This window comes from Chlamydotis macqueenii, chromosome 2, assembly GCF_036417535.1.
Source record: "Chlamydotis macqueenii isolate bChlMac1 chromosome 2, bChlMac1.mat, whole genome shotgun sequence".
Taxonomy (NCBI): Eukaryota; Metazoa; Chordata; class Aves; order Otidiformes; family Otididae; genus Chlamydotis; species Chlamydotis macqueenii.
In genome coordinates this window covers 119144219-119162751 of record NC_141557.1, presented here as the reverse complement: position 1 = coordinate 119162751, position 18533 = coordinate 119144219, and the positions used below count along the sequence as shown (strand labels likewise).

The window sequence follows — 18533 nt, the reverse complement described above, 5'->3', positions numbered from 1 at the left end:
TCTAAACACAAACAGCAGGAGTACTTATTTCAGCTTAGAAGGGCTAAGTGAGCAGTTGAGATGAGCCTGGTGCTGTCTGCGCTGAAGTAAATTAGGGAACTCTTCTGCTAGCTCAGACTGTGAAAACAATAGCAGCTATTGAGATGCAATGCCTGAGAGCATCAACCCTGCCTAGAATGAGGGAAGATTCTCCAGTCATGTACTACTGGGCTTTGTTCTTTCAGGGCTGATAATAGATTACACCAAAGGTGAGGAACTCACTCTAAGTCATGCTTACAACCAAAACAATTGTTTTCAAGTAGAATTTATCTGCCTTTTTTACATGGAGGATACTACCAAAGTACACTCAAGTTGGCAGGGGGAGGAAGCAAAAAGCTTGTTCATGCTGTCACAGAGAGCTTCCTAAACATTGCAGAATTCTAGATGGAGAAGTGCTCAGCACAGCTGTTGTGGTTTAGCCCTAGTCACCACAGAATTTCTTGCTCACCCTCCCTAGCAGGATGGGGGAGATAATTGGGAAGAAAGGAAAACTCATGGGTTGAGATGAAGACAGTTTACTAGAATAGCAAAGGAAAATGATAATAACAACAGAATATAAGGCTACTAAAATATAGAAAGTGAACAATGTACGATTTCTCACCACCCAGTGTCCCAGTGACTGATACAGCCCATCCCAAGCAATGATCACAGAAATGAAACAGAGATACAAGCAAAGGAGCAAGAGGGAGAGAGAGATGCACCCCCCTCCCCCCCAGCCAACCTCCTTTTACCCTGAGCATGACATTTATGGCATGGAATACTCTCTTCAGTCAGTTTGGGTCAATTATTCTGTCTGTATCTCCCCCAGCTCCCTGCACCTGCACTTCAGAGAGAACTGAAAAGCTGGACAGTGTCCTTGATCTCATTATCAACAGCTTGTATCATCAGTGTGTTTATCAACTGTTCTTCACATCTGAAATCCAAAACCCACTGGCTACTGACAGGAAAGTTAACTTTTTCCCTGCCAAAACCAGGACAACAGGATATGCTCAATTTTACCTGAAATGAATGCTAGAGGCCTTTTAAGTCCAATAACTTTATTTCAGTATAGCAGTACTAACAGTTAAATTGTATTTACTAAAAAGTCATTTAAGATGAATTTTTACAATTCAATTTGAAATACATACAACATTGTTAGCATGTTCTACAAGAGCTCAAAAATACACGGCACTTGACATAATAGTAATTACATTTAGCTAAAATGTAAGTAGCATTATTCAGCTAAGGATTTTTTAGGTCTTTTGTAAGCTCTTGTGCTGACAGAAGTGCCACTTAACTGTTTTGCACTTATCATAGCAAATGATAGTCCCAAATCTTGAAAATCTTGCAGACATGACACTATCTTAAGTAACACAAAGTAAAGCCACGACAGCTGGCTTGCAAGGAAAGGCTAACTTACAGCAGTCTAACAGTCTTTCCAGTCACAGTCAAGAAGTCATCATCAGCCAAGGCACGAAGTGCTTCTTCAAACATTTCCTTAGTGACAGCCTTAAAGAAAAGAAGTAAAACAAGTAAAGATAAGTGGGGGAAGGGAGAAATACTTTAAAGATTGTGAAAAATGGCTTTATTTCCTACCAATTTTCTTAACAGGCTGGTTTTTTTAAGCTTTAGTATGGTTTTTCCGCAATTTGAAACCTGGCCTGGAACCTTGAAGCAGACTTTGCCATTTCAGACGTCAGAATAAACTAAGATATAGCTAATCTGTAGAACTGGCTTTCTGGTCATGTTAGCTGAAACAGTGTCTCCCTTTCCCTCCATAACATGATTTCAGAACAAGATAATGTTGATTTGGAAAAACACCGTGCTTTTAAAATGAATGAAAATGTAAAAAACAAAGCAGGAAACTTACAGTGTCAGACTGTGCTCGGAGATCCTCAAAAAGCTGTTGGTATTTCAAAGTCGGTGTTTTACCCTTTGACTGGATAAGCTTCCTTAAGGCTTGAGCCAACTCCTCTTTACGCTTACGAGCTGTTGCACTCATTCCTTATAAAAAGGAAGAAACACCTTTTAGAAATAAACTAAGGAGGACAGGTTAAGTTACATATAAAAATTACAAAAGCCCAATAGCATCCCAGCTTTATCGCTATGAAAACACAAACCTGTAGTCAGAATGGATATGTCCACAATTCCGGTCCTTGGATCAGTAGCAGACTGTTTCAGTGCTTCCCGGTGGAGGCGTTTTGCTTCTTCTACATCAATTGTTTCAACTTTCTCAGAAAAGCGTACTTTAGCATGCGCTTCTGCCAGTCGGATCAGAGACTCAAGTTGTCGAGGATAGGCAGAAATCATTCCCCTGCCGCTACCAATCTTCCTCATGTCCACGTATGCCTGAAAAGGAGAGAATCATGAAATATGTCAGTAAATGCTGTTACATTCATTACTTTCAGAGTCCCTGTCATCCTCCAGCTCTTATTTCAGAATATGGCACGCCATTCCAAATCCTGTATTTCTGCTCATATACCTTCACATTTCTGCAATGAAGCATAACCAAATCACATATACTTTTTTCTGTCATAAAGAAATTAAGCCATAATAATGAATCAAGTTTTGAATAATTTTAAAGATGTAGAACTAGCCTTACATAGTAGTACTTGTGTTTGTGATGACATTTCTTTTGGTTTTGGTAGATTTTTATGCTTTTTATGTGATGGAACCAAACTAACACATCTGAAAGTTAAAGATTAGAGTGCAGAACAACTTCTATACTGATCCCTCTTTCTTTTTAAATGCTGGTGATTTTTATAGAAGAACCTTCAAAAAAATCTCTAAGAGTTGTATGTAGATAGAAAGCACACATACTAGGGGATTTTGCCATTTTTGACAAATCAGGAAAGACTCTGAACATTCTTAACAGCAATTCCTTTACCTCAATAAGGGCTTGGCTTGCTTCTTCACTTAACCTGGGATTTACATAACTACGAGCATATGCAATGTAATCCCTCAATAGTGCCATATCCATGTATTCCTCCTCCATCTGTTCTTCACTTTGGTAGTATAGTGAAATCAAATGGCGAGCAAGGCGCCTGTCATAAGCTTCATCACGTGGATCCAACATTAAAAAGATCAAGTCAAATCTGAATGGGATAAGGAGACTGTATTAGTGTGTATACTTTCTTGCTATTTAAAGTAGTTTGTTCTAGGGGGTTTGACTTGACAAGTACAGATAGGAGTTATTTGACTATTAATTCCTCCTCTAGGAATTGCTCTATTAAACAGAAAAGATAATTTCTCCAGAATTCTGAAAGTACAGAACAGCACAGTGGATTTGCTTTCATCCTATGGACTTGAAACTTTGAAAGTGAGATACATTCTGTGAAATGCAGATCCCATATTCAAAGCTGACAGATTTTGTTTTCTTAAAGAAAAAAAACAAAAAACAAAAAAAAACACAAAACACCACCTGAAACTCCACACACATACCAAACCAGCACATACTTAAATAGTTATTTTATGCACATAAAATCCGTAAGTAAATAAATATATGTCTAAGAAAAAAGCACTTGTGATTTAATCCTGAAAAAACCTGTATATTCAACAATGCTTAACCGTAGGCCGACATTCTTTAGACAACCAATTTTGTATTTTCATAAGCTTAAATCCAATAAGTCGTGGAAATGCGATGCTGCTCAAATCCAGTTTCATTCAGTACTAAGGTACCGTTTGTCACTAAGTTGCAAAATTAAGCAGCTCTTAGATTTCAGTTAAGCTGTACTTCTTCTCAGAATACCCAATATACCATCAGTGTACTTCAAATTTCCAGTTAGTGTGGGAATTCTCCACAACATGCAACTGTAGCACATAACTATTAGAGCAACATTTAGTGTCTGCTTGTAAACTATCATGCAGAGGGCTAGCACTGCCCCCTCCCCAACTGAATTTTACCGAAGAGTATGAAGCAGGCACAGATCTTCAAATTCCACCACCTCCACCTGATCATCAAGGTCCCTGATCATCAGTGTTTCACTTTAAAAGTTTTATGGAGCTAATAAAAGCATGCTGAGTTTCTGGTGAAGTTATCAATACTGTAAGTTTCAGGACAACTCTTTTCTCAATGATTATGAAACAACAGAAAAACAATAATAAGTAAATAAAGATCGTTCACATCTGCTCAAGGTCAATGTGTGAATACTAAAAGGAAGTTCTCCACTCATAGAAGCTGTAGGAACAGCATTTAAAATAAGTGCATAAAAGTTTTCCACTACACTACAAAGAATACAATTGCTCTGTTCTACTCTATTTAATCATTTTCACAAGAGAAAGTATAACATCCCATAAAAATGAGACATGCAAGTGGAAGCTGAGTACCTTGACAACAGCGTATGAGGAAGCTGAATGTTTTCAATAGTAGTCTTTTTTGGATTCCACTGTGATTCTATAGGGTTAGCTGCTGCTAGGATAGATGTACGAGCATTCAGTTGGCAAATAATTCCAGCCTGTCAAGGTGAAAAACATTTCTGAAACCAGCTACAACTATGTGCCACCAAAACTCTTTTCCCCCAACTTCATGAGATCACCAGTGCTATTAAATGGGTTCCGTAGTAAAAAACTGCACTGCAAAAGCCATTTAGAGTAAAGCAAGAACAAAAGCATGAGAAAATACTTTAGTTTGCTATGAAAGCCATATTCTTTGGTAAATGAGTTGTTACATCATCTAGGACTGATGCACTGACAACAACAGAAAAGTGTAATCCTTGGTTCTCCTGCTAACTTTTTGGTTTCAGCTGCCTAGCATATACCGTGCTTAGTGGAAAGTACCTGGAAGGAAAGAGATGCTTACCTTTGCAATGGAGAGAGTCTGCTGTTCCATTACTTCATGTAATACTGATCTTGTGCTTTCATTCATTTTATCAAACTCATCAATGCAGCAAATGCCGTTGTCACTAAGTACTAGAGCACCTGTCTGAAGAACCAGTTGCCGTGTTTCTGGATCCTTCATCACGTATGCAGTAAGACCAACTGCGCTCGAGCCTTTGCCAGATGTATACTGGCCTCGAGGAACCAGGTTGTACACATACTGGAGCAGCTGTGATTTACTAGTACCAGGATCACCACAGAGAAGAATGTTGATCTCAGCACGAAAATTGCCTCTTCCTGTGTGAGTAAAATCCTTTCTTGATCCTCCAAAAAGCTGAAGCAGAATACCCTACAAAAACATTCTCTTTAAAAATCAAACATCATCTCTTATATAATTAACAGAGCAAATCCAACTGTTGAACTGAAACATCTAATAAATTAAAACACTGCTAAAATTAACACAACTTAGACATAAAACACTTGAAACTGTTTAATTAAGCCCTTCTCTAAAGGCTTGTTTATAAAACAAAGGAATATACTTGAAGAGGACTGTTTGGTATCAGACATTACCATGAGACCCACTCAGACTGTAGTTTTTGCGATTATGAACTTGTAGTACCTCAGTTTAACATCTTATTGGAACAATACCTTCTTGGATACATCTGGGTAATAAGTCAGGGTCAACCAAATGTCATTTTAAAGGTACTGTTTTCTTGTGGATGCTTCTTTTCAGCAATCGCTAACTATGTTATACTTATTTTTCTTTCATCACCAGTCATCTGAACTTTCAAGAAGTGTCCAATCCTACAATTAAGCCTTCCCAGTTCTCCTGCATTCCTACCTTTTTAGTATCTTCCCTCTATTTAACACTCCTTAATACCATGAAAGGTATTACAGTACGCTTATAACCAGCTCCATCCTGACAAGACCATGGACTTCTAAGACTGCTCAAGATACAGTTTGAATCTTGAAGCCTCAAGACATTTTAATACCAAACAATAGTTACAAGTGTACTTGCATATAAATATACTTCTTACAAAAGAAACCTAGAATTTGATTCACCTTTTTGATGTCTTCATGCTCATAGATACTTGGGGCCAGTGCTGAAGAAAGTCTCTCAAATATGTCTGGTTTTTTAGAAAGCTCCTTTAGAATTCCCACACGTTCCTCTGTAAACATTTTTTGCTCCGTTTCCTCATCAACACCATGCAGGCGTTTTGAATCTGTCTTGCGATAGTGTATGACATCAATGTGAGTCTTGTAGACAGATTTTACAGTGCTGACCCTTGGATTTACTCGAATTGGGACTGCCCTGTAGATACCTAAATACAATTTTTAATCACAGCATTAGAGATGAAGAAACATAATTCCAAAACCTGAAAATTTTACATTTTCCCTTGAAAAGCTTTTCAAAACCGCTTAAATGCTTTAGTCAGTTTATTTGTCAGTACTAGCAAGTCACATAGAAGTCAATGGAACCTCTCTCTCATCTAGATCCTATTTTTGCAGGTATGTAAGTGTTTTAACATTCCCATCACAAGTGTTCTCAACAAGGAAAATGCTTAAGTATTTAAAAAAAAAAAAAAAAAAAAAAGGCTTGATGCTTTTGGAAGTCCTACTCTGATAAAGTCAGCATTTCTCCCTTTTTTAAGTGCCAAGTTTAATAACAGATTTCAAATGTATCTCTAACAGCTAGCAGTACAGCAGTTGTTTTAAAGCAAACTGGTTTATAAAAATGTGGTTGCAGTATCACCATGGCCTCAAACTGGAGTAAACTAAACCAGGTTGCTAAAGGCCATGTCCAGTCAGGTTTTGAATCTCTCTAAGGGTGGAGACTCCACCCAGCTTCTCTGGGCAACCTGTGCCACAGCTAGACCACCCAAACAGTAAAAAAGTTCTTATGTTTAACTGGCATTTCCTGTATTTAATCTTGTGCCCACTGCCTGCCACTGGGCACCACTGAGAAGATCCAGGCTTGATACCACCGCCCCCCGCAGCATCAAATCAGGTATTTATAAACACACTGGTAAGATCCCCTCTTGAACTTTCTCTTCTCCAGGCTGAGCAGTCTCTCACAAACTTTCCGTATATGACGGAGGCTCCAGTTATCATAATGGGCCTTCACGGAATTAACTCAGTGTCTTTATGTCTCTCTTGCACTGGGAGAGCCCAGAACTGGACACAGCACTCCAGATGTGGCCTCACCACTGCTGAATAGAGGGGAAGGATCACCTCCCTCAGCCTGCTGACAACACTCCTCCTAATGCAGCCCAGGAAGGTGTTGGTACCACCATGACAGCACTGTCAAGCTGTGATGGTGGTGCCAACCATCTATCTATCAAGCACTCTTTCCTTCCAGTTTTGCTTTTGTCTACAAGTTTGCTGAGGGTCATCCAAGTAATCAGTGAAAATACTTAACAGTATTTGGCCCTAGAATTGACCCCTAGGGTACACCCATGGTGACCAGCCTGCAGCTGGACTTGGTGCCACTGATCATAATGCTTTGAGCCCAGCAGTTCAGTCAGTTAAATCCATCTCACTGTCCACTTACCTGACCCATACACCATCAGTTTGTCTATGAGGATGTTATGGGAGACAGTGATGAAAGCCTTGCTACAGTCAAGATAAACAACTCTCTGCCCCACTGCTCCACTCATCTCATTGGAGAAGATTGTTATCCACGGTAAATCCATGCTGACTATGCCAAATCACCCTCTTGTCCCTCATGCAGTTAGAAATGGTTTCTAGGATTGTTTGCTGTGTCACCTTCCCAGGATCAAGATGAGGTTGACTGGCCTGTACTTCCCCGGGTCTTCTCCTAGGGAAAGACATTGGTTTTCTTCCAGTACCTTAGCCAGTCACCATGATTTTTCAAAGATAACCAAGTGGCCTTGCAAAGACAGTGACCAGCTCCCTCAGCATTTGCAGGTACATCCTATCAGGTCCCTTTATAGACAGTTAAGACCAGTGAAAAAGGAGGATGGAAGTACTCAACCCAAATTTTACCTGTGACATTCACTCTGTCACCTGGCTGAACTCTATCAACAAGGTCATTGTGAGCAAACAGCACAATCGTATGAGGGGTCTGTCCAGCTGGCATATCTTCAGGAGACTCCTGCAGTTTGATCTAGCAAAAAACACTTAAGTTTTAGTTTGAAAAAAATTCAAAGCTTTTCCACAGAGCATACAACAGAATCTTGTATTATCAGTCTTCAGCATAATTTTGTATCAGGAACATGGCTGAAGGACAAAATACCCCCATCTAAACAGCAAAACTGATTACTAATAAAGAGATACGATAAAAATGAGAAATCTGCTGTTTGGTACTGGTATGGCTAAAATGCTGTTACAGACAAAGCACATCTAGTCCAGATAGAAGTGGACATACTATATATAAAGGGGCTTCCATATGGAAAGATTAAGATGTGTACATACTTCATCTCACCCTTTTAATGCATTTTTTTCCTCCTAAGTATAGACTTTTTCACTAAGCTGTTTCACCTACTTTTGTGTTCCAAAACCAATTTCTTTTTTCGAAACATTCAGTTTCAATATACATACATTAATGCTACTGATGATATTAGGGAAGGGGGGGAGCAAAAACTAGAAACTGTTCTGTTCTAGCCACTACCCAAGCGCAACATACCATCTGTTTGTCAGAGAACATGGATCGATTGTGAATCAGTGCCATACTGTGCGTTGTGTTACAGTTCTTGCATACTGATGGTTCAGCAATCCTGCCACGATCGATTTCTACTCTGGTGGTGAAAGCGCAAACTTGGCACTTAAAGAATGCTTCTTGCATTTCAGGAATTAACTGAGAGCTTCTGATAACCATACCACTGATGGTAATAAGTTGATCAATATCTGCAAAAATATGGAAACTCATGTCACGACTTCATACTCTTAAGATGACCTTCAAAACGTCTTGTTAAATTAGTTTTTAGGCGGGAGGTAGACATTCACTTAGCTGCTAGTATTTTGTCTAAGACAAAGCAGAATCATAAATGCTTAGCACAAATACTGTAATTTACAGGAGTATTTATATAGAAGAATCCCTTGCGCTTGCAGAACTAAGAACACAAGTAGCTGATGCCAGGAAAGACTTCGTTTATGGATAGATGATTCTGCATTTGGGACCTAAAGCATTTGCTCCTGAAACAGACTTAGATAAACAAAAGACATTTGTCTGGATGGGCCACAAGTAAGTTTTATACAGTCTTCATGTAATTCTGTGTTAACATTCAGTAAGTTTATATAAATCCTTAAGATTCTTTTCTAATATGGTAATCAAAAATTTACCTTCAGGGTTTAGATTTCTCATATTTCTAGTCTTCAGGGCATTATATGGCCTTACTTGAATTTGATGTTCTAGTATTGAATCAGGGTAACGATCAAAAAAGATCTCATTGGCAGCCATGTCAAATGTTGGGATAACTTCCTGTGTGAAATTGTTAGAAACAGTTAAGCTTACACTTTAAAAAAATAAATAAATAAATTAAAACCACAGAATGAAGTATTTTTGCATAAAGCATTTTATGTGCTGCTGATCAGCCAGGAATTACTAAAAGTTATGCCAGCTGAGCATTTTCCTATGTAACAGGGAACTTACTGTTTTCATGAGGTTTATTCTTTTGAGTACTGCAAAGGAAAAAAGCACAAGACTCCAGACATTGCAGTTTACCAGCTAATTCTGCGTGTATGAGAAACCCACTGTAATATCTGTATCTAAATTCTATAGTTTTAACTACTGTGAAACAAGACATAATATATATTAAGTAAAATAAAGAAGCCAGAGATTACACTGAACATAGAAAATACACATTGCATTCAAGCAAACATTAAAAGCCAGAAATATGAAACGGCCACTTGAAAGCCAGAAAACAAGTGCACTGCTTCACCTGAGGATAGCAGATCAGTTGCCTGTAAAGATTTTCATCAAATGATCTTAGATGGTCACAATTTACATTCAGGAATGGTTCCCCAACCATATTAATCTGCAAGACATTTGAAAAAGAAATCTTTAGCTCAGCAGCATGTAAGGCTGAAGAAGAAAAGTTCAATTTTGCTGTGTTACAAGTACCTCTTCCAGTCGTTGCATATAGCGTGGCTCATTAAGATCCAAGCCGATGTCTTCATCCTCTTTAGACAGCGGATCAATGAAACACCGAAGAAATCTCTGAATGTCAGAGGAAACAGGAAGAGAGAAGGGAAAGATGAAGAGACTTTAGTAGTATGAACACGTACTTTGTATCAGGTTCAACCAATATTTATTTAAATCAAACTAGCTTTTCATTTGAAAGACAGAAAAAGAAAGTTGTTAACCTACCTGGAATTTTTCTTTGCATGAGGCTACATTAACATCTGTTCCCCAAATAACAAGCCTTTGTTCAAGAGATTGGTCAGTTGCTACTATATCCTCAGCTGGCTGCGTGGAAACAAATTAAGCATACACAAATATGCATGTAGTTGTTTGGTTTTTTTTTTAAACAAACAAAAAAAAGTTGTTCAACACAAAATCTGAGACATCTACCTACCCCATCTGAGTGTAAATCAACTTGTCTGGCTTTACGGACAGACCCAAGATCCGGCCTCTGCCTGACCGGAGTTCCTCGTACACCGCTTCGTGGAGTACCCTCTACCCTGGAGCTGGGTGTTCCGTAAGTCAGAGGTGAACTGATATCGAAGTCGAGAGGAATAGCTATAAGAAAAGAAATGTTTTGTTATGGTTATCAAGACATGTACAGTTCAGAGCAGACTAAAATTCAGCCTCTATATTTGTCTCATCATTCTTTTAACTCTCCTATCATAAAATAGGTAATATCAGTCAATTCCAGTGTTTTGTTAAAACAGAAATAAAGATGTTGCAAGTCTAGCTATGACTTCTTTGCATTGGCATCTCTTCTGAAAGACCCCAAGTTCTAGTAAAGCTTCGCTGTAAAACTTTAAAGCAATAATTTTCAAGCAATAAACTTGAAACTGCAGTTTAAAACTATATTGGTGTTCAAGCATAAAAAGTCGAAGTGTAGCATTTGAGATTCAACACATTTTTCAGTATTTTTTTGGGGGTGAAACAAGTGGCATGACAATCACCAGCTCCTGCAATTAAAAATCGCCCTATTCATAAAATCAAGAAAGTCTTTTTGTGGCCACTAAACTAATTCTTCCTGCACTAATGCTGTTATTAAATTAATAAGTCACCGGAGTGGCGGAACTGCGGGGGGCTGGAGAAGAGAGCGTCGGGGCCGCCGGGGCTCTGCGCGTCGACGGGCGGGGAGGTGGGCATGGGCTGCAGGTCTCCGGTGGAGGTGGAGTCGTCTGTCCTGCGCTTCTGGGAAGGGGGAGACCGAGCATCTTGCGCTGCAAGGACAAAGTGGAGATGGAGTTTCAGCCCTCGCGCCCCCGGAGGAGGCGGACCGAGGCACGGGCACGGCGGCCGGGAGCGCACCCCCGGGGCAGGCAGCGGGCTGGACCCCCCCCCCGGCAGCCATCACCGCCCGCTCCCCCCGGCCCCGCTCCGACTGCCTTCCCGCCGCCCCAATTCCCACCAAAACACTTACGAGTCGGGGGGTTGCTGCCCCGGCCGCGCTTGCTGCTGCGGCGGCTGCTGGGGGTGGAGGCGGGCGACGACATGGCGCTGCTGCGGCTCCCGCGGCGTTCCTATCTGCGGGGGGGGGTGGGCGAGAGGAACGCCGGCTGCTGGCGGTCCGCCACCGGCCGAGCCCCGAGCGGCCGGTTATCTCTCCCCACGCACGGCGGGAGCGGAGCCGCGATGTCCACCTGGCGCGCCCCCACCCGCTTCTGCGCCCCGCAACAGCCCGGAAAGACCCCAGGAAATGCCGCGCCAAGCGAGGGGGGAGGTGAGCGCGCGCTCTCGCGGGCTTTCTGGCCAATGGGTGAGCGCGATCGCAACAGGAGCGCCCAACAGAGGCAGAAAGGGGGGCTGCGGAACAGAGAAGGAAAAGAGGAAGGAGGTCAACCCTCCGAGCCCTCGAGGTGAGAGTCGCGCTCTGCTCGAGGTGCTACAGTAGGGAGAAAAGTCTTCTGCAAGGCACTTTTTGTGCTACGAGACGGAAGCTGTCCTCAGCAACGGCACAGCGCTCCCCCCTCCCCCGGCCTAGAGTGGAACCGTCCGCACCTGGCCGAATTTCGCGGCAAAACCAGTCCCGCGGCGGGGCAGGGAGGCGTGGAGAGGTTGGAGCAGCCCATTCTCTGCGGGGGGGGGGGGGGGGGGGCGGAGAACAGCGCTTACAAGCCGTCCGTGCGTGTACAGAGCCGATCCTGCGGCAAGAGACGTACACGTGCCCCGAAAAACTCTCTTCTCTGCCATCACCCGTTAGACGATCGTGCCGCCCCCTCTGCTCGGAATGGCCTGGCCGAGACTTACCCGCGTTTCTCCTGCCTCGGAGTGCGCCAGTCCTGCCGCCGCGGCGTGACCCGTCCCTCCGCCCCGGCGCTGAGTGGCTGTTTTGGAGCCGTCGGGCGCTTTGCGCTTGCTCTCCTTCCGCGTCCCCCGTTCCATGGGGCAGCATGGCCGGCGTCCAGGAGTCCCTGCACCAGCTGCACCGCTGCCTGCAGCCCGGCGATGCCGCCAGCGCTGCCCTGCACGGCTACAGCCTGCTCCGCGGCCTGGGGGAGACGTGCCTCACCAGCCTGGCCGGCGCCGCGCAGGGTGCGCCCGCGGGGCCGGGCTCGGCCGGGGGAGTGGCGGCCGGGAGCGGCCTCCGGGGCTCTGAGCGATGCGTGGGGCCGCTGTGGCCTGGCTGGTGCCTTTAAAAAGGGAACGGCGCAGCTTGGGGAGGGCTCGTTGATGCTGGGGGGACACGGACCAGGTCGCTGGTCCTGCGGAGCGGCTCTGCCCGACTCCCTCCTGTCCCCTCCCCTTCCCCCCGCCTCAGTTCTTCACTCGACACCGTACTCGGGGGCTGCTGGCATGACAGGAAAGGTTGATTTCGGGGGAGGGACCACCGTTTGCCCATTTCCCTTAGTAAAAAAAAAAAAAACAAAAACCCACTTAAGTGCGTGCCCCTCCGTGCCCACCTGCCCCCAGGTTGGCTTTTCCCCGGGGCAGGGGCAGGCCCGGGCCCGGGCGCCAGGCCGCAGGGGAGGTGGGAAACCTGGGGAGCTGTGGGGTTTTTCTGGTGACAAGTCCCCCCTTCTGCACAAGGGGGCGGGGGGGGTGGCACTGAGTCGTGTCAGAGGGGAAACCAACGGCCCCATGGTTTGTTTTGCTTCCCCGCAGCCCTGCACCTCTCCCTGGTGTTCTCCCCAGAGCAGGGCTTGCTCCTCTTCATCCACAGATCCCTCAGCATCGAGGAGGTAAGTTGGTAAACTTTTATTAAAGAAATGTGCTGTATGACCAGCATGTTGCATGATACTCGTTAAAACTATTTTTTTTAATTTTTTTTTTTTAACTTTTCAGTTTCGAGATTGCAGGGAAGAAGCGTTGAAGTTTCTTTGTGTCTTTTTGGAAAAAGTTGGTGACAAGGTTCATCCTTACGCCTGTAGCATTAAGGTGGGTAGAGAAAAATTATTTCCTAAAACATCACCACCAAATGGTTAAAACAATTCTGGTGGGTCTCATACTGTAACAGATTCTAAACATCCTTCACCCCTCCCAGTCTGCCATATGCATCTCTAGTGTTTTTGCTGGTGCTGAGATAACTTGACTGATATAAGGTGTAATTAATACAACAGAGAAGTGTGGAGTTTTCTTCAACTATAGAGTTGGTTTTCTGTATTTACTTACTGATATTGAAAATATTAGTTCTAATTGTTAATTTATACAGAGTAAATACACAGTTTTAAGTGTAATGTTTTAAATGCTTCTGTAGGTGATGGTTAATTTTAAATACTGATTTTTAAAAATTTCTCCTGCAAAGTTGTTACTCTTGCAATATCTACAGAAATTGATGGAAAGTACAGTATCTCTAAAAATGAGGTTCCTTGAGTCTAGATTGCTGAATAATGCTTTGCATAGAACTGCTTGACCGCACCACTGCGCTTTCTGATCTCAAATTAGTAGGTACATGTAAAGAATGATGGCATAGAGGTGGAAAATTTTCTGTGTGTGCCTTTTATTCCAGAAAGTGTACTTTCTTTGCTGGAGCCAAGATTTGTTATGATGTCAGACACTGCTGCAGTCTTGTCAATGAAGCCCCTTTCAGGACTGAATATTTTTATTATTTTAGTCTTTTTTAAAACCTTAAACTTGTTAGCAGGAGATATTTTAAAGAGGTAGATGAGTACATTGTTATCTTTGAATTCCCTTCTCTGCTTACAAGTATTATGATCTCCTTTTTCTTTCCTATCTAGCAAACTTGTATTAGCGTTTATACAAAAGAGAGGGCAGCAAAATGTAAAGTCCCAGCTCTGGAACTTCTGATAAAGGTAAAATGCATTTCATAAATCTCTCTTATTTCCAGAAAGTCTGTTGTATTACTATAGTTGTGCTGTATCCTGCAGAAAATCTGTAGTCTACAGTAGCAAGAGAATATTGATAGTGTAATATTTAGATGTTAGTAAGAGATACATCTTAACAACAGGTTGTCTTTGATATTCCTCCAGTAGGTTAATTAGGTGTGACCGTGTCATTCCTTCATCTGCTAGAGCAAGACACGATTGTTTTGGGGGCAGTTGCAGATCTTCCCTTTCCCAATTTATTATGGTTCTTGAAAGAGAAATTTTGTATTTCAGTTGTATTCTTACTTTGAAATATTATATATTAATGTCTAGTATTACAATATAAACTGTGTGAAAGGTGTGGAGGAGGAAAAAGGCTCTTTTTTTTCAGAAGTTTTGTTATTGTGTGGGACAGTAACTTCCTAATATGCTTCTTTATAATGCATTAGATCCTTGTTTTGCCAATGCTTTTGCACCTACTTAGTTTTGTTTATGAGAAGCAAAACTCCCTTCTGAGTTATTCTTAGTTCTTCTGTGAATCGGGTTGGCTTTATAGCAGCTGGGAGAGAAATGCAATACGATAAAGGCTACTGCAGACATTGCTAAGTCTGTGCTTTTGTGGGTTTTTTATATACATGTATATAAAATTATACTGTGTATAATTTTCATGTGTATGATCTATATGTCGTGCGTATAATTAAAATTATTAATTTTAAATGTATACGTACGTAGGAAGGTAGTTGGTTGTTAAAGTAGATTTCATGCCAGTACTCTTTCCTGGACCAGTCACCTTAATCTCTGTCTTTGAATAGCATACTTAAGCTGAAGTTGTGCCTATGAACTGTGTTTTTATTTAGACCAAGTTGGGTTGTGGTAGTGATATTAATAATTTTCCTAAATTTTCATTGTTTTTTATCTATCTTAGTTGCTCCAAAATTTACGACGTTCCCCTCTGATGGAAGAAATGAAAGTTGGGGAGATATTTAATAAATTTTATGGGGAACTTGCCACGAAAAGTAGAGTTAGTGATACAGGTAGGCTTCAGGTTTTCTGTCAAAGTAATTTGTTTTGTTTACACTTAGGTTTTGTTTTATTACACACCATGGAAATGTGTAATCATTATTCTCAAGGCAAGTGTGTTTAAAAATGATAGCTTCATGTTTTAGAGGTAATAAAATTTGTTCAGAAGCAGACCTCTATATATGTATGAGCTAACACATAGGAGAAATCATATAATTTAGTTTAGTGGTGGCAGTTCATCCTGAATTTAAGCATAGGTCTGGTTTAGGATTCTTGATGTAAAAGCATATTTGTGTGTCTAATCTGTTATTGTTAGTCCCCAAATGCCTAAATCCTGGAAGTAATTCCAGCTTTCTTGGCATTAATCAACTTAGCTTTGCTAGGCTCTAGATTTTTTTTTCCAGGTTCAGTGTTAACTTGGTGTAGCTGAACCTTAAAAGTTTTTCTTATACCCATTTTATGATTACACACACACACCACCTCCTGTAACTTTGAGCCTTAAGGGCGGTCCTGGTCCCTACAGTGGGTGCTGGTATGTACAGCAGAGTAAATTCCAGCTGCCTATCCCCGTGAAAGTTCATGTAAACCCCAGCTCGGTTGCTAGAGCTCTTTGTAACCTTATTCCAACCCTGACCGGTTACCTCAGAGCTGTGGTTTTAGTGTGATAGTTCCTGCAGTGGTCGCCCCTGATGTGAGCTCATCAGTTCCTGCCTTGCCTAATTATGTTATTTATGATGTTAAGCATATTAATATAAGCTCTAGTTTGATGGTCTTGGCTAGTTACAGCTGAAATCTTGGATTGACAGGTCTGGGTCTCACAAAACTTGCTGTGCCTGCATAGAGCCCTTTAGTCTGAATTCAAGCCTAGAAACTTCTGCTAGCTGCTGACCTTAACCCTGATAGTACTTAGAAGACCCAGCATAACCTCAAGGCCAGCAGCGATCTTGCATTAGTGGTAAATGCTTCCTCAGTGGATATGGCCTCTTTAAATCAGTTTTCTAAGCCACGTTTTAAAAAAGTAAATGTGTTTAACTTATTAATGTGAGAGAAGAATGCATCTCGCATCGTAATACGTAGAGTTAGATATATATATATGTATGTGTATGTATATGCATCATAAAGAGACATTTTTCCCGCATGCGGATCACCAATTAAAATCCTCAGGGATAGTTTTCTTATGGTTCCAAGTTACATAGGAATTGCAATGGAATTGTCAAACTAATGATTTCAGTAATTAATATTTAGTAATATTAAATTGTTTTTTTTTAGTACTGGAGAAGATTTATGAGCTTTTGGGAGTTTTGGCAGAGGTCCAGCCTAGTGACATGATTAACAACTCTGAAAAACTATTCCGAGCTTATCTGGGAGAGCTTAGAACACAGGTATGATTTGCATTTCTTTTCAGACTCTTACATTGCTTTGTTTTTTTTTTGTTTGTTTGTTATGTGTAGTGCTGTATGTTGGAATACTATTGTAACTAGTACAGTTTGTAGGGATCTAACTGGGCGATCACAAATGCTTCCTTAAGGACTGTTAAAGTTTGTGTTCTGTGGTTCAGAGAAGCTTTCAGAGTAAAAATTCAAGACCATCAATGACAGTTCACTGTGAGAAGAGATGGCACATGATGATCATTGCAGTAGCACACAATAAAAGTTGTAGTTCCATGCACTGGTAGTTTTTGGGCTCTACTAACAGTAAAAGCCTTGCGCTTCAGCTAAGTATCACAGTTTTGCTGAACTTCACTTTCCTGTATTCTGCACTTTAAGACATTAGTGCGAAGTTTTGCTGTGGTTAATCTTGGTGGAACGTATTTCATGCTTGTCAAAGGGTTTCTTATGCTTCTGTAGTTAAACTCCCTCCCAAATGATATGAAGCTTCTCAGTAGATGTTTCTGTGGACTTGTGTTCATAGAGATGGGTGCAGACATAACTAAGTTGGAATATGTTGTTTTATCCACACTTCCAGGGACTGTGAAGCTTTGGTGTACATTTATCTTAGCTTGAGGGTAATATTTTTTTCAATTCTTACTATTCTTAGATGACATCAGCTACAAGGGGACCCAAGCTGCCTGTTGTAGTAGGATGTCTGAAGGGACTGGCTGCACTCATGTACAACTTTACCAAATCTATGGATGAAGGTATGTTGTGAAAGATAGGTATACAATTTGATATATTTTAATTGTTATACAGCCAGCAAGCAGCACCATTTCTTGCTGTAAACTCGGAATGAAAATTTCCCCGCTTGTAAATGGTTTATGCAAAAGCCAGGCCTATCCAGCTACGTGGTCCGTGCAACCTGTCTCTGTGTGGAGTGACTTCACCAGTGTGTTCCTCTGCATAAATGTTTGAAGTACTGTTTTCTAATCAGAGATTAGGCAACTGTGAGAGCCATATTGAAGCTGGAATGCAGTTTATACAGGGGTGTGTTTCCCTTAGAAGAGACACGTCCGTTAAAACATGGCTATTTAGAAGAATCAGTGAATACAGATGTACATTTTTTTTTCAAATTTAAGGATATTTCAGGCAAAAGTGTCTCTGCCTCTTCCAGTATACCAAGCTTTGTATAAAAATACCTTTATCTTTACTCTACCTCTTGTGTGTCGATAATTAAATACTCATTATTGGATTTTTCCACAGATCCTCAGACTGCAAAGGAGATTTTTGATTTTGCAATGAAGGCAATCAACCCACAGGTAAATCTGCCACATGTTAATTGTTCCACATAAATGAATTAGCCCTGGTGAAGAATAATTCACATACGACAAACCTTCTCTGATGTTACAGGTTGATCAGAAGCGATACGCAGTACATGTAGGTAAGATTGTAAATTATTTCCATTTGTGCTGAGGTGGTTACCATACAAGTGGGGTCTTCTGTCTGGAGTTTATTTTCTGCTGGCTGTCTTTGGATGGCTCTAGTCTTCAGTCTTCTAAGCTGGTTGGGGAGCAAAGCTGGTATACTTTAAGTTGAAATCTGAAGAGTTAAACATGTATTTGGTTAAACTAGGCAAGGTTTATGAACAGCAGCTTTACACTTCATACCATTTGCCCCTCTGGAGGGGCAAAACCAAAACCCTGACATGAGAAGAGAATCATGGTGGGAATAGAAGTAAGAGGAATGTAGCAGATTAGGAGAAAAGAGAAGATGGTGGATTGGGTTAAAGGGAAAAACTAGGAAGAGAAGGGGAATTTCACTGGAAGAAGGAGAAGGAAATTTGGAACAAATGAAGTTCGTGTAGAAAATGAGAAATTGTCCTGTGAAATGTTGTGAGTGGCTTAT

General features: G+C 41.4%; 2 protein-coding genes across 2 annotated transcripts in view; one reads left to right on the top strand and one right to left on the bottom strand.

Annotated features, from left to right (window-relative positions):
- Positions 1–725: 725 nt before the first annotated feature.
- On the bottom strand, positions 726–11679 carry MCM4 (minichromosome maintenance complex component 4). Its single transcript, XM_086740791.1, has 16 exons — positions 11394–11679; positions 11035–11193; positions 10371–10534; positions 10163–10261; positions 9917–10012; positions 9735–9830; positions 9136–9274; positions 8480–8700; positions 7840–7960; positions 5896–6155; positions 4817–5182; positions 4345–4472; positions 2906–3113; positions 2139–2367; positions 1889–2022; positions 726–1527 (listed from the first exon to the last, which is right to left on the bottom strand). Exons 1-16 carry the CDS (start codon positions 11464–11466, stop codon positions 1435–1437), a joined length of 2586 nt encoding a protein of 861 aa, XP_086596917.1. The 5' UTR covers positions 11467–11679; the 3' UTR covers positions 726–1434.
- A 548-nt stretch (positions 11680–12227) lies between these two features.
- Positions 12228–18533, top strand: part of PRKDC (protein kinase, DNA-activated, catalytic subunit) — an 85949-nt gene continuing 79643 nt past the window's right edge. The window contains exons 1-9 of the mRNA XM_086740790.1: positions 12228–12505; positions 13076–13152; positions 13256–13348; positions 14149–14223; positions 15161–15269; positions 16525–16637; positions 17293–17392; positions 17892–17947; positions 18039–18069. Of these exons, the coding sequence (XP_086596916.1) occupies positions 12364–12505; positions 13076–13152; positions 13256–13348; positions 14149–14223; positions 15161–15269; positions 16525–16637; positions 17293–17392; positions 17892–17947; positions 18039–18069 (796 nt within the window). The 5' untranslated portion in view covers positions 12228–12363. The remainder of the gene's footprint in view (positions 12506–13075; positions 13153–13255; positions 13349–14148; positions 14224–15160; positions 15270–16524; positions 16638–17292; positions 17393–17891; positions 17948–18038; positions 18070–18533) is intronic.

What these genes read in the sequence shown, in the direction of transcription:
- MCM4 (XM_086740791.1), bottom strand. Translation starts at nt 11,466, where the DNA reads ATGTCGTCGCCCGCCTCCACCCCCAGCAGCCGCCGCAGCAGCAAGCGC. An exon ending in AGCATGAAGACATCAAAAAG is followed by an intron (nt 5,183 to 5,895) that starts GTGAATCAAATT and finishes ATGTTTTTGTAG; the next exon opens with GGTATTCTGCTTCAGCTTTT. An exon ending in TCCGAGCACAGTCTGACACT is followed by an intron (nt 1,528 to 1,888) that starts GTAAGTTTCCTG and finishes CTTTTCTTTAAG; the next exon opens with GCTGTCACTAAGGAAATGTT.